Source organism: Astyanax mexicanus, chromosome 1, assembly GCF_023375975.1.
Source record: "Astyanax mexicanus isolate ESR-SI-001 chromosome 1, AstMex3_surface, whole genome shotgun sequence".
Classification (NCBI taxonomy): Eukaryota; Metazoa; Chordata; class Actinopteri; order Characiformes; family Acestrorhamphidae; genus Astyanax; species Astyanax mexicanus.
Window position 1 is genome coordinate 121203577 of NC_064408.1, and position 15717 is coordinate 121219293.

At 37.5% G+C, this 15717-nt stretch overlaps 2 protein-coding genes and 2 long non-coding RNA genes across 4 annotated transcripts in view; 2 read left to right on the forward strand and 2 right to left on the reverse strand.

Moving 5' to 3' along the window:
- LOC125783645 (B-cell receptor CD22-like) overlaps nucleotides 1-15717 on the reverse strand; it is a 141739-nt gene that overhangs the window by 75438 nt on the left and 50584 nt on the right. Inside the window, exons 6-7 of the mRNA XM_049467556.1 lie at nucleotides 14685-14948; nucleotides 12858-13121 (exon numbers count right to left, since the gene is read on the reverse strand). Of these exons, the coding sequence (XP_049323513.1) occupies nucleotides 12858-13121; nucleotides 14685-14948 (528 nt within the window). The remainder of the gene's footprint in view (nucleotides 1-12857; nucleotides 13122-14684; nucleotides 14949-15717) is intronic.
- LOC125784406 (uncharacterized) overlaps nucleotides 1-15717 on the forward strand; it is a 71083-nt gene that overhangs the window by 24483 nt on the left and 30883 nt on the right. The gene's annotated exons all lie outside the window — the stretch shown is intronic.
- On the reverse strand, nucleotides 2265-12686 carry LOC125784355 (uncharacterized). Its single transcript, XM_049467688.1, has 7 exons — nucleotides 12400-12686; nucleotides 11344-11619; nucleotides 11181-11262; nucleotides 8703-8732; nucleotides 7859-7991; nucleotides 4176-4217; nucleotides 2265-2604 (listed from the first exon to the last, which is right to left on the reverse strand). Exons 1-7 carry the CDS (start codon nucleotides 12590-12592, stop codon nucleotides 2572-2574), a joined length of 789 nt encoding a protein of 262 aa, XP_049323645.1. The 5' UTR covers nucleotides 12593-12686; the 3' UTR covers nucleotides 2265-2571.
- LOC125784413 (uncharacterized) lies at nucleotides 12625-14910 on the forward strand. The gene is made up of 3 exons (XR_007427208.1): nucleotides 12625-12712; nucleotides 12744-13025; nucleotides 14853-14910. It is a non-coding gene; the product is annotated as an uncharacterized LOC125784413 (long non-coding RNA).

Genomic DNA, 15717 nt, shown 5'->3' on the forward strand with positions numbered 1-15717 from the left:
GTATATGTGTTCACTAGAGGTGGGCGATACCGGGAATTTTGGTATCGATCCGATACCAAGTAAACGCAGGGCCAGTATTGCCGATATCGATACTGATACCGATACTTTTTAATATTTAAGCTTTATAGATCCAAATGATCCAAAAACCTAGGATATAATTTCTCCAAACATTGTAAGTGATAACAAAATACTTTAGTATCACAATCAACATTTTTTGTTTAGAAACAATGGAACAGTAACAAAACAAAGTTTAAATATAAAATAAAAAAATAAAATAAAAATTCTCCCCTCACTAGACATATTTTCTAGTTCTTTGTTTCTTTGTTTCTTTTTTAATAGAATTGTCATTTGGAAAAACAATAAAAAATAAGGAATTGTCTTCCTTTCAGTGCAATTCAAATGCAAGTTTTTCTTAAATAAACAGAGTGTAAAAAAATATCACTCAACACAAATCTCCTGAGGTAGAGGCGTGTCGAGGAGAGGAGAGCGCTGAGTGGGCGGGGCCAGGCTGAGCCTACCTGCGTGGCGGTTTGGCTGGCTTTGCTGAGCCATGTGACGCATGTGCAACAACAAGAGACCAGAGAGTAGACTGTGGTGAATCTCGTGCGAAGCAGTCAGTGCGTGCGGCAGAGAAAAAAGCTTGAATATCGATATTTTTACACGAGTATTGCTCAATACCAATACCAGCGTTGGTATCGATATTATCGATATTTGGATCGATCCACCCACCTCTAGTGTTCACCACCAGTATGCACTACAATAAACCAGAATCGTTAGTATAAATCTTTACTGTACCCCAATAAAATGTACTCTTACCCAAAAAATATACACTTCACCCCAGTATTCTGCACTGTTCCCCAAAAAAGTGTGAATGTGAAACAAAGCTTGTATCTCTCGGCAGTGAATTGTCAAAACAAAGTGAATTGCGCCCCAGAAATAGCAATTCGTCAGAGTCAAAGTCAGAGCGCACCTGGCTTTTAAAGGGAATGGCAAGTGACACACTGATTGGTTTATTTCCACGTTAAGCCCAACATTAACCACACCCATGATTAATTAAGAGAATTAGTACAGCTTTTGGCATATTTCAAGCCAAGCAAAGGTGTACTTTTCCCGTCATTACGATAGCATTAATGTGTTCTAATCTTAAACTTAAACTAGGGGACTGTTAGTCAGTCTGTCAAAACCTAATCAACAGTTACTTAGAGTAATATCTAAACAACATTACAACAACAAATACAACAACAGCTGCTTAATAAAAATTTATATATTTATTAAATATATTTATTAAATATATACAGAGCTGTAAAAAAAGTATTTGCAACTTCACAGATTTAATTAGTTTTCCCTTTTTTGTCATACTTACATTTTCAGATTATCAAACAAACAAACAAACAAACAGATAACCTGAGTAAATATAAAAAGCAGATTTGATTTTAAACTGAACTACCAGATCAAATTCAATTTCACTACTAAACACAACCAGGCCTGATTACTGCCAGACCTGTAGAATGAAGAAATCACTTAAATAGAACCTGTCTGACAACATGAAGCAGATAAAAGATCTCAAAAAGCAACACATATTTCATTGTATCATGTACTGTAAAATGTTTTTTTATATATTTATATTATATATTTAGACTTTCAAATTAAAATTTATTTAAATAAAAGATATTTAACATAATAAGGATATACTATTTAAGATATAACACAAAAAACTTACCTTAAATTAATTTGCTATGTTCTCGTTTTTAAAAACAAACTTATTCATACATATATGTATATTGTATTTGTTCGCACTATAAAGCATACATAAAATCCTTTAATTTTGCCAAATGTATAAATTCTATTAGTCAGGTATTAAGGAGCAGTAAAGTCACTCTGCTGAAGTACAGAGTTATCCAGGAGTTTCAGTTTAGTTCTCCAACACTGAGACTGGAGCAGTATTAGCATTAGCCGCTAACTGCAGCGCTAGCTCTTTCGACATTTAGAGTTAAGTATTATCAGACTATAGTCTGCACGTTTAACGTTTTAATACAAGCTACATGAGACAAACCGCTAGCTAGTATCACCCTGGCTTACAGGAACACTCAGGGTTCCTCAGTGTGGCGCTGTCGGGTGGCATTTACTAGCGCTAAGCACTGCTAACAACGTCTAACGCTGCTGCTAATCGCACTGTTGAAAATATTGGAAATCTAAGCTTGCTGTAAATAAACAGGATTGTTTTACTCACCCAAATAAATAGTTTTCATGAGATAAATCTGTGTAGATTAACATCCAGCGCTCGTTTGACTTTAAAATATAAATATATATTTAATTTAGCTTTGTTTACTTATATATTAATTGTCTCTAAATTAAATCACAGTATTTGACTAAAAAGCACAATCTAAAAATAGAAATCGCATTTCTTGAAGAAAACCAAAGTGGTTGCACAGTTAAAGTGGTTTATCAGATTACTGAGTGCATGTAAAACAGCGCAATATCTTAACAGGTATTGTACTGTAGCACTGAAGGTTTCTGAAGATGATCTGGGAGGAAGAGCTGTCATCACGATGAGGAGATATCGAGAAGATCTCAGCAATTCGCATATATGTCATCCATGTCATCCTGACAAACACAGAGAGCAAACACCATTACCAACACTGTGGAACATTTCACCCTTATACAGTTTCAAGCATGTGAACCCTTTGGGATTACTTGGATTTCTGCATAAATTGGTCATTAAATGTGTTCTGATCTTCATCTACGTCACAACAATAGACAAAACGCAGTCTGCTTAAACTAAAACCACACATAAATATTATATGTGAAGCATGTGAACCCCTAAACTAATGACTTTTCTAAGAGCTAATTGAAGGCACGATGTGATGAGATGAGACTGGATGTGTTGGTTAAAGCTGCCCTGCCCTATAAAAACACAAACCAGTTTTGAGTTTGCTGCTCTTAAGAAGCATTGCTTGATGTGAATCATACCTCACACAAAAGATCAAGCTCTCAGAAGACCTACGTTCAAGAATTGTTGACCTGCATGAAACTGGAAAGGGTTATAAAAGTATCTCTGAAAGCCTTGATGTTCATGTGTCCACGGTAAGACAGACGGTCCACAAATGGAGAAAGTTCAGCACTGTAGCTACTCTTCCTAGGCGTGGTAAAGTCCTGTAAAGATGACTGTAAGAGCACAGCACAGAATGAGAATCAATGAGGTGAGGAAGAATCCTAGAGGGTCAGCTGAATACTTGTAGAAATCTCTGCTGTCCAAACAACGAAAATTGAGTTGTTTGGAAGGATCACACAACGCTATGTGTGGAGAACAAAGGCACAACACACCATCATCAAAACCTCATCCCAACTGTGAAACATGGTGGAGGGAGAATCATGTGTTTGGGGCTGCTTTGCTGCCTCAGGGACTGGACGGATTGCCGTCACCAATGGAAAAATAAATTCTCAAGTTTACCAAGAGATTTTGCAGGAAAACTTAAGACCATCTGTCCTCCAACTGAAGCTCAACAGAGGATGGATGATGCAACAGAACAACGACCCAAAACATAGAAGTAAATCAACAACCGAACGACTTCAACAGAAGAAAATACTGAGCCTTCTGGAATGACTCAAAGGGTTTGCATACTTTTTCTTGCACCTGTATCAGCTTAAGTCCAGTCAGAGATAACTCTATAGCTCTACACTAGACCTGTCACTATACCTAATATTGTATTGGTTGATATCAAATGTGATGAAGGAATGTCGTTTGGGCAATATTCTCAGTGATGAAGGACTAGAGGATGATCAACACTTTATGAGGATGATTAAACACAGTGTTTAAACACTCAAGCAGCACTGCTGCATCTGATTTACATCTGATTTAGCTAATCAGTGCTAATCACTGCAGTGCTGAGAACAATAATAAACACCAACCAAATAATAATAATTATCTCTACTGTGGGGTCCTGAGTATTGAAGAACAGGGTGAAAGGAGCAATAATAGTAATAATAAAGTATGTAATGAAACAGACACAGAACTACAGTCTTTAATTATTATACTATATAAATGCAGAGTGTCCTATATGATCATGAAATGTGATATGAAAATGTATTAAATGTATTATTTATGATAAAGAAACAGGTCGGTGTGTGTATGCAAAAACACTTCTTGTTATAAATTAATAAAACCTCATACTCACGATAAAATACTTTGGTTCAGGTGCTTTTCTTCTTTTGTTCTTCTGAAAGTGTTAAAGATGGAAAAAAATAATAAATAATTGAACATTTAAAACAATGTTTAATCTCAACTTTTTGTCTTTTGAAAATCGAGGAACCTTTTACTCACTAATCTATTCAGTGTTGGAAAAAACAAGACCACTTCAGTTTCTCTGATTTTGCTATTTATAGGTTTTTGTTTGAGTAAAATGAACATTTTTGTTTTATTATATAAACTACAGACAACATTTCACCCAAATTCCCAAGAGTTTTCAAACCTTAAATAATGAAAAGAAAACAAGTTCATACTCAAAGTTTTAAAAGTTCAGAAATCAGTATTTGCTGAAATAAACCTGTTTTTAATCACAGTTGTCATGCGTCTTGGCATCATGTTCTCCTCCACCAGTCTTACACACTGCTTTTGGATAACATTATGCCTTTACTTGTGGTGCAAAAATTCAAGCAGTTCAGTTTGGTTTGATGGCTTGTGATCATCCATCTATTTCTTGATTATACTGCAGAGGTTTTTAATTTGGTAAAATAAAAAAAACTCATAATTTTTAGGTGATTTCTTAATTTTTTTTCCAGATTTGTATTTTTTTTAGTAGTCCAATAGTAGTGGTGTATGATCCAGACAAACTGCTTTTCTCTGCACTGCTGAAACTGAAACTCAGTCCTTAATCATGCTAAGCTAAAGAGCTAAAGGCTAAAGCTGCTGTTTCCATGTGGGTCAGCCAGACGTGACTCTTCCTGTATCAGTTTTCTTAGGTTTCCAAGAGTCTTTTGAAGGTATAGGAAACGGCGCTCACCGCTCTCTGGCTTTATCTGTAAATCTTTACTCATACCTTGACTCTGCTCCCTTGATTTACAAATGAAATGTAAAATTTACTGATGATCAGTGATGGTTTGGAGAGACATGTCATCTGCTGGTGTTGATCCACTGTGTTTTATTATCAAGTCTAAAGTCAGTCCAGTTTTGTGTCACAAAATCTTACAGCACTTCATGCTTCCCTCTGCTTCTGACAATTTTTATGTGGATGCTTATGAAGATTTCATTTTCCAGCAGGACTTGGCACACTGCCTACACTGTAGCCAAAAGTACCAATTGGTCTTATGTAATATTCAAATTTCATTGATACACCATAATCACTGATCAACAATAAAATAAATAAATGCTTAAAATAGATCACTCTGTGTGTTTAATACATCTATATAATATATGAGTTTCACATTTTCAACTGAATTACTGAAATGAAGTAACTTTTCAAACATATTCCAATTTTTTGAGATGCAACTGCAGCATCAGACCTTCTTTCACACACTGGCTCCCTCCACTGGCTCAGTCGAGCACTGCACACTGCACAGGGTAACTAAACCCCCTGATTTTAGCTAAGCCACATGGCAACAGCACCTTAACCTCAGCTTTACAAATCTCTTCTTCAGTCTAAGTCTTTTCAGTTTCAGCAGTTTCTGACAGGTGAAGTGATTAGCAGTAATAAAGTCATTAATAAAATGAAAATTAAAAATTAAAAAGCACTGCTACTGAAGTACTACACAATAAGGAGTGTTTTAAAACTTTTGACTGGTAGTCTATGTGGGCAGAATGAATAGTGACCGTTTGAGGAGTTGCAGGCTGATAATGAGTGTGTATGTTTGTGTGTTTGTGTGTGTGTAGGCAAAATAATCCATTAGAGGTGTGCCAAAAAATCGATTCACATAAGAATCTTGATTCTCATTTACTACGATTCAGAATCGATTTAAAATGTCCCAAAATCGATTCTGAGGGGCGGGTTTTAGACTGATTTTGGGCTGGGTATTTTTGTTGGACCTGGCAACCCTGGGGATAGCGCTTGTCCTTTCAAACGGAGATCTTCCAGACACACACAGAGCGTAGGTGTTTGAGAATCACCGGTAAGATGGCAGAACAAGCACTATATTACATTAGATTAACGTGTAGTTTCAATGTTTTATGGCAGAATGCTTCATAACAAGCATAAAAAAGATCGCTAGTAGTTAGTTTCAGTAACTGTTAGCTAGCTAACTAGCTAACTTTCCAGTTCCACCTTAAATAACGCTACAGGTGGCAGCGGGCTGCAGCATTTAAGGCGGAACGGAAAAATACAATAAGCTAATCAGAGCTAATTTCAGCTCCTCATCACAGAGGAATTAAGGAATGGACAATATGAATTAATTTCTCCACCTCCTGCCCCCTTTCTGAAGAAATACAACGACCTTAAATTAACTAGTTAATCAGCAGCTGCTCCTGAACTTTAGCGCTCCACTGCTATCATCACATCAGCCCAGCAGCGTCACCTACACACCACCGCTAGTAGCCTGGTAATAAAGCAGTGTTATTTATTATTTATTTATTGTTCATTAACGTCATTGTGATATCCCAGTGATTCCTCTGTCACTGAGGACCCACATTCCTGCACATTTTATTGTTTTTGTAACACATTACCTGCTCCAGGACCAGTGTATATTATGGAGGGTTTTTTTTCAATAAGATTCATAAGCCAGAAGCAGAAATTTTTATAATTCAAATCGTTTTGAATCAAAAATCGATTTTGAATCGAATCGTGGCCCCCAAAATCGGAATCGAATCGAATCGTGAGATAGTAAACGATTCCCACCCCTATAATCCATTTCCTTTTAGAATGTAAATTGCACAATGTTCCTTAATATTTAAGTTTTTCCCAAGTACCGTATTTTCCAAATTATAAGGCGCATCATTATCAGCAAACGTCTATTTTTTGGTCTATTTTCTGCACAAGGTGCGCAGGATTAAAATGCACATTTTAAGCAACACTAGTAAGGGACAGGGGTGTGGCCATGTTTTTCTTCTAATTAATCTACACAGAATTCTCTACTAAAAACTGTTTATTTGGGTGAGTAAAGTGCTTTTGTTTATTTACGGTAAGCTTAAATTTCCAATATTTTAGCCGCGGTTAGCAGTGCTTAGTAAATGTCGCTAGTAAATGTCGTCCAATAGCGCTACACTGAGGAACCCTGAGTGTTACGGTAACCCAGCTAGCGGTTCATCCCACGAATCTTGATTTAATGTAGCTTGTTTGCACGGATAACGGCTAATGCTAATACTGCTCTAGCAGTGCTAGGCAGGGTTAGCAGCAGGGTACATACCAATAATGCTCACCTTTAAACAGTGAAAGAGCTAGCACTTAGAACGGTTAACTTAGCGGCTAATGCTAATGCTGCTCTAGCAGTGCTAACTGGAGTTAGCAGCAAGCTACAGGCTGATAATACTCACCTCTGAGCGGTGAAAGAGCTAGCGCTTAGCACGGTTAGCAGCTAATGCTAATAGTGCTCCAGTCTGGGTGCTGGAGAACTAAACTGAAACTCCTGTATAACTCTGTACTTCAGTAGAGAGACTTTACTGTTCCTTAATACCTGACTGAAAATTAGGTCAAAGTGCAGATTTTACCCAAATTTTCTGCTGTTTAATCAATTATTTTTCATAAATGTTGTAGACATGGTATTTTAGTTAAGAACCCCATGAAACATTGTTTTCAGCATATAAATATATAATATGGATTTATACACATACATATAGTATGGACTGTTACAATGTTACAAAAAGATAAAAGAGGTAGTGATCATTTTTAAAAGTTAAAATGTGTTTTAATGAATTAGAGTTAGTGGTTTGTACCTTCTCTGTAGAAATCTCTTCTATCTCCATGGTGTTGGCGTAAATATCGTCATCCTTCACATTGTTACCGTAAAGATTGGATTCGCACACATCAGCAGTTTTGCTTAAATTTTCATTTGAACATGCACGCTGACTATAAGAAAAAAATGCAGTATTTAAACGACATTAGAGAATATAATATATTATGCTCATTTTAAATAAAAATAAAAAACAACTATAAATACTCAGTGGTTAAATTCCATTATTTTTTATTCTTTTTAAAATTATCTGCATTGTAAATTAATACAAAAGTTATCCAAACTATAAAGAAAAACATATCGAATTATTTAGTAAAGGTAGAAAAAAGAAGTGTTAAACAAAACAGATTATGTTTTATTTTTCACATTCTTAGATTAGACATTTTTCCACATCTCTGCTGGATTTTCTCAGTCAGCTTTATGAGGCAGAGTCACTTGAAATTCAGGCTTAACAGTTAACAGCTGTGCTGAACTTATCAAGAGTTAATTACTTGAATTTCTTGACTCTTAATGTGTTTGAGAGCATCAGTTGTAAAGTAGTAAAGAGGTAGAGTTACAGGTATACAGTGAATAGTGAATATTTGATCCAGATTATGAGAAGCAAGAACTTCTTAATTAAATAAAGAAAAAACTGCAAGTTAACAGCTCTCCAGATAAGAGCATCTAAAAGCTTCTTCACAGGGTATTTTGGTTTGTTTTAAGTTACTACATGATTCCTTATGTGTTCTTTTATAGTCTGGATCACTTCACTATTCAGTTACTATGTAAGAAATAAAATAACAAAATTTATTAATTTGTCGTTGCTTTTATTTTTGTATGAATCTTACCTGGAGGTAGAGTGTTGGGGGATTTGACGTCTGTGGCAAGATATGGGGGGAAAAATAGAGAATGGATAATTAATCATTCAATGTTAGAGTCTCAAATGCCAGTTTAATTGATTACACAATTTCTGCACCATTTTCTGATCAAATCTAACTGTTACGTAGTAAAAAAAATCTAATGTAAATCATTTAGAAGGAGTTTTTGATTGGTTGCAAATGTAATGCTAAATGCCTGAAAAATTATCCAGAATTTGTGAGATGAATTTCTCATAAAATAAGCACGTGTGAATCCATTAATGGTGGAGAGATATGTAAAGAGAATTGCATGAAACAATAGTGCTTAAATAAAATGGTGTAATATGGATGTGTCTGGAAAATATTGGGTCTCGGGGTGGATTTTTGCTTTCTGGACCCAGACTACCCATCTCGGTGTGTAAGTATCTATAGGTTTAAATAGGATCTCCAGTGGATTTTGCGTTTTATAGAGACTCTAAGACTAGATCAGTGTCTGAACTGCATTAGCAGGTTGTAAAGTAACATATGACATTGCAAAAACTGTTATTAGTGGAAAAATGTCTATTTTAAAACTTTTCTAACTGTTGTTTGTCTCGCTGCCTCCTGGTTCTGTTATCAGAGGCAATATGTTTGCATTTATGAATATTCATCAGCAAGAGCCAAAATTCTATCGTTTCTCCCCACCCACTCCTCCACCGGACTAAGGAAGCGTTTAACCAGATCACTGGTTTTACAAAAACTAGCTCACAGGGCATTCATTCATACTAGAGACACAACTAGACATTTTAACCCTTTCAGACCTGAATAATGTGTTGAAAAATGCAGGAAAATCCACCTGCATATGTAAGCTACTTTTTCCATCGGAAAGTAAAAAGCACAGAAAATTAATTACAACCATCATCAATTTGTCTCTTTTAGCATTAAATGTTTACTTTATTGTAAATCAGGACTGAAACAAGACATTTCTTCTGTTTCTACAGCTGATAAAACAGCGTGTTTACAGAGTAGCACTGTTAGCCCTCACCACCAAACAAGCACAGCATGAAATAATATTAAAACAGAAACACAGTATCAGTAAAAGCTTTTACAAGCCCCAGACTAAAATGTACATTTCAGTTTGGTGCAATTTACTGCAAGCTAAGCTTACAAACAGCCATATTTTACACTTAACATGATATATTTACACATTTCACCCGATCGCTAATGCTAATCACTAATGCTAATCGCTGCTAGCTTCCGCCTGCTAGCCTACAGCTTTAAAACAAACACTTTAACTCAATTTATACCTCACATATTTACACTCTGGATGTTTTAATTACCTTTTAACTCTCTTATTAACATTTTAAGATCCTTACAAAATAGAAATACCCACTGATTTACTAATAATCTGACTTTATCTGGTACTTATTTATCTGAACTCACCGGAGCTTCTCCTCACAATAGTACAGCACAGACTAACAGCACAAAAGAATCGTTTGAATGAACGAATCTTTTGAACGAATCTTTTTAGTGAACAGATCCTAATGATTCAGTTCATCTAAAAGAGCTGCTGTGTTCATCACTACTAGTTATCTTCTGTAAAGGATTAACCAACTCGGTTAATCTAACGTTTTTTGTAGTCCTTGTAGAACTGTTAGAACTACATACAGGTCTGAAAGCAGGTCGCGGTGCTGGAAAGAGGCTGCTGTGAGGAGAAGCTCCAGTGAGTTCAGATAACGTCAGATTATTAGTAAATCAGTGGGTATTTCTGTTTTGTAAGGAGCTTAAAATGTTAATAATAGAGTTAAAAGGTTATTAAAACATCCAGAGTGTAAATATGTGAGGTATAAGTTGAGTTAAAGTGTTTGTTTTAACTGCTTAAGCTGTAGGCTAGCAGGCGGAAGCTAGCAGCGATTAGCATTAGCGATTAGCATTAGCGATTAGTATTAGCGATCGGGTTAAATGTGTAAATATATCATGCTAAGTGTAAAATATGGCTGTTTGTAAGCTTAGCTTGCAGTAAATTGCACCAAACTGAAATGTACATTTTAGTCTGGGGCTTGTAAAAGCTTTTACTGATACTGTGTTTCTGTTTTAATATTATTTCATGCTGTGCTTGTTTGGTGGTGAGGGCTAACAGTGCTACTCTGTAAACACGCTGTTTTATCAGCTGTAGAAACAGAAGAAATGTCTTGTTTCAGTCGTGATTTACAATAAAGTAAACATTTCATATATTAAAATTATATATATATATATATATATATATATATATCATTTTACTTCTTTAAAAATATATATACGACAGTGCTGTATACATTTATTACACTCTGCAACTGTAGGGGGCGCCCACAAGCACAAAATCTCAAATCCTACCTAGTGGAGCTTTTAACTCTTTTTTAAACATTTTATATTTTTTTGCTTCTGGATTATGAATTTATATATAATATGAACTAAGTAACCACTGATTATTAATATCTGAGATAAATGTACCTCCTTCTCAGGTAAACAGCCACCACAGTAACTCCCAGGATGACGCAAACAGCAGCCACGGTGGCTATTATAACAGAGTTTCCTGTAAGACAGAGAACAGAAGATTCATGAAGACGACGTTAAACAGGATCTCTGTCTCTCTGTGTCGTTCCTCCTGCAGTACCGTCTGATTGTGGAATCAGGACAGTGGTGTGGTGGAGGTCTGTGGAGAGGTAGTTGGATGCGGTACAGGATACGTTGCCGGTCAGTGGGCCGGTTAACTCCGACACTGTCACTGTATCGCTGTAGCTGGTTGTGATATTGAACTGTGGGAAAAGTGCATGGCGTCCATCAACCGTCCAGGAGACGTTAGCTTTGGGCTCGGCCTCCGCTCGGCACACGCAGAACAGACCTCCAGCCCACTCAGAGCAATTTGGAGAGAGCAGGATTTTCGGAGGAACTGAGGAACAGGAAAAAACAGTGAGTTAACAATACAAACATTTATACAGGGGTTGGACAATGAAACTGAAACACCTGGTTTTAGAGCACAATAATTTATTGTGGTGACGGACAGTTCTGGTGGAAACAGGAGAGTTGAGGTTCACATTGAATTCTGTCGTGATTTGAGCAGCCATGGTTTTATGTTTTTTGGATACAATCCGGGTTAGCACCCGAACATCCTTTTCAGACAGCTTCCTCTTACAGCGTCCACAGTTAATCCTGTTGGATGTGGTTGGTTCTTCTTGGTGGTATGCTGACATTACCCTGGATACCGTGGCTCTTGATACATCACAAAGACTTGCTGTCTTGGTCACAGATGCGCCAGCAAGACGTGCACCAACCATTTGTCCTCTTTTAAACTCTGGTATGTCACCCATAATGTTGTGTGCATTGCAATATTTTGAGCAGAACTGTGCTCTTACCCTGATAATTAAACCTTCACACTGCTCTTACTGGTGCACTGTGCAATTAATGAAGATTGAACACCAGACTGCTCCAATTTATCCATAAAACCTCCCACACTAAAATGACAGGTGTTTCAGTTTTATTATTTCTTCTAAATTCCAAATAAAAATATTGGGTTTCGCTTTTTAATACAGCACGTGTTTTAGAAGGTAAGTTCACTTTACTCACAGTGTAACTTATCTGGATGAACCAGTAGATTCAAAATAATTACTAGGTTCTACAGGTACAAGAGAGTTACAAGAGAGTAACAACTAGACAACTTTCTGAAACTTACTTTTTACTTTCCCAACACTCATGGTGTAACTGTTCTCTACTCTTTCCGCTCTGCTGGATGCCAGTTTTGGTTGCGTTGTGCTGCTGCTTACACTAGGCATCTCCTGCTGATAACAAGAGGGTTTTTTTCTAAAACTCATCACCTCTTTGATCGGTGTTTTGTAGTTTTGAGTCTCTACAGCCTCTGTAGTCATGTATCTGTCTCTCTACCTCAGAATAAAGTTGAGTCTCTTAAGTCTAGCTCACACATTTGTACATTTATGGTAAAAATATCACTGCTGAGGAACATTTATGGTAAAAATATCACTGCTGAGGTCAATTCATGGTATAAATATCACTGCCGAGGTAAATTTATGGTAAAAATATCACTGCTGAGGCAAATTCATGGTTGGTTTGAATTTGTGAATTTCTTATATCAGGTCAAAAACTATAAACAGAATAAAAGCAATAATAACTTACAGTGGACGTTCAGCTTGAGCTGCTCTGATTGACCCCGTCCAACAGAGTTAAACACAGTGCAGGAAACGGAGGTCTCCCGCAGGATATTTTTAAGGGTGTAGCGATGTTCTGCTCCACTCTTCTTCACAGTGGTGTTCATCTGAGAAACAGACCACTCGTAGCGAGAAGGTGGAGGTCTACTGGCAGCAGAACATGTGAGTGAGAGAGAACCACCCTTAACCACACTGTTTCCTTCAGCCTGTATTCTCACATCTGAGGGGGCATCTGTGAAAAAGCACAAATAGACCACCAAGAAGGACTGATCACATCCAACAGGATTAACTGTGGACGCTGTAAGAGGAAGCTGTCTGAAAGGGATGTTCGGGTGCTAACGGCAGAATTCAATGTGAACCTCAACTCTCCTGTTTGCACCAGAACTGTTCGTCACCACAATAAATTATTGTGCTCTAAAACCAGGTTTCAATTTCATTGTCCAACCCCTGTATATATAGTACAAGTAAAAATTTGGGCACACCTTCTTATTTAATGTTTTAGTTTATTTGTGTCCTACATAGTAAATGATTAGTGAAGTGATTCAGACTATAAAGGAACACATAAGGAATCATGTAGTAACTTAAAAATGTTAAACAAACCAAAATACATTTAGATTAACTTGAGGTTTCTGAGGCTGGTAACTCTGATTAACGTATCATGTGCTCTGCTGGACGCTCTGCTGGATGCTGGCCAGTTTTGGTTGCGTTGTGCTGCTGCTTACATCAAGCTTCTCCTGCTGATAACAAGAGTTTTTTTTTTTAAATCATCACCTCTTTTATAGGTGTTTTGAGTCACTACAGCCTCTGTAGTCATGTATCTGTCTCTCTACATCAGAATAAAGCTCTGATTCTGATCTTCCTACTGTTATCTGTTATATGAGTGTAGGGAATTTATGTTTTTTTTTGTTTTGTTGACTGCAGTTGTTCCCTAGTCGTGTGTGTTGACGTAACACATTTTCTGCCATGGTACCACCAGCCATGAGATCTAGGTTGAACCATGTTGGCTTTTGACTGTGGTAACCGGTAGTGTGGTGGAGGAGTGGTTATGTGCGTAAAAACAGAGCTCCACAGCAGCGCAAATCTGCTCCACCGCTGGAGAAACTCATTATAACGTTTTCTATGGTCTTTGCAGCGACTGCATTTGAGGATACTTTTGAAAGTTCTTGAAATGTCTCGGATTAACTCGGACTTCATTAAGAAATGAAGGTCTGGATTAGAGCATTAATCAAATATTCACTATTCACTGTATACCTGTAACTCTACCTCTTCACTACTTTACAACTGATGCTCTCAAACACATTAAGAGACAAGAAATTAAAGTAATTAACTCTTGAGTTCAGCACAGCTGTTAACTGAAATTAGGCTGAATTCCAGGTGACTCTACCTCATAAAACTGACATCTAAATAAGAGGAGCTACTTTGAAGAATCTAAAATATAAAACATATTCTGGTTTGTTTAACTTTTTTTGATGACTTTAGAACTTAAAAAAAAAGAAAAAATACAGAATTTAAGGTGCGTCCATGGTACCATATATAGATTTTAATATATTCATTCACAGCCTCAATATATTATATTTTGCCCAATATATTATCTTCTATCGTCTTTTTTTACTGTATTAATTTATTAATTTTTTTATGCTATATGTACATAAGTCAAGAGTTTCAATACATAATCTCAAAAACTCAAGGACATATTATCTTGTTCCCCTAAAAAAATGTATATTTTATTTGGTCCTCAATATATCTTATATTAGGTCAAAAAACAATAAACAGACTTAAAGCAATAATAACTTACAGTGGACGTTCAGCTTGAGCTGCTCAGACTGACCCTCTCCAACAGAGTTAAACACAGTGCAGGAAACGGAGGTCTCCCGCTGGATATTTTTAAGGGTGTAGCGATGTTCTTTTCCACTGTACTTCTCAGTGGTGTCCATCTGAGAAACAGACCACTCGTAGCGAGAAGGTGGAGGTCTACTGGTAGCAGAACATGTGAGTGAGAGAGAACCACCCTCAACCACACTGTTTCCTTCAGCCTGTATTCTCACATCTGAGGGGGCATCTGTAAAAAATACACTATATTTGTAATATATTTCTATATTTGTAAGATTTAAGACTCAATGCAGAAGTTTAAGTGAAGTTAAATAACGTAATTTTCGGAGATTGATCCACGCCCTTACACCTCCCATTCCCAGACCTATATAAACCGTCACTTCCTCTCTACCTGCTTGTCAAACAACCTCACATGTGGTGTTGGCTCCTGCTACTGATCCGCTATGGTCCTTCACCTATATGTCTCCTGCCTCCGGTCGTTCCCTTCCACCCCGGCTTCTCCTCCGCCACTGCTCCCGGCTGCATTCCCTGGTAATGGTGTGTTTTTTCCCAACTTTAGCGGCTGGTGTCTCCTCTCCTGGCTCCCGCGAGGTCACCTTCAGACTTTGTCGACTCCTCCCCGCTGCCTCTCCTGGTGCGCACGCTCCTGCCTCCCGGCGTCCCTGTTTTCCCCCTCCAACCGGCATTCTTCCCCCCGGCCGCTGGGCGGCCGTGGCTCCGCCTACCTGCGGCTTTACTGGGCGGTACTTGAGCGTGGCCACTCCTCCTCTCTCTCCTATCAATGCACACTGTGCCTTTAGGCATCATCCAACCGCTCCCTCCATCTTCTAACTCCTCCCTCTCTCTCTCATTACTCGTCATCCAACCCCTCCCTCATCATCCAGCTCCTCTCTCTCTTATTACTCGTCATCCAACCCCTCCCTCATCATCCAACCCCTCCCTCACCATCCAACTCCTCTCTCTCTTTCTCTCATTACTCGTCATCCAACCCCTCCCAC

Coding starts and splice junctions, on each gene's coding strand:
- LOC125784355 (XM_049467688.1), bottom strand. CDS start 12,592: ATGACTACAGAGGCTGTAGAGACTCAAAACTACAAAACACCGATCAAA. Junction 11,620..12,399: donor GAGTGTTGGGAAAGTAAAAA/GTAAGTTTCAGA, acceptor CCTGTTCCTCAG/TTCCTCCGAAAATCCTGCTC. Junction 2,605..4,175: donor CTGAACCAAAGTATTTTATC/GTGAGTATGAGG, acceptor TGTGTTTGTCAG/GATGACATGGATGACATATA.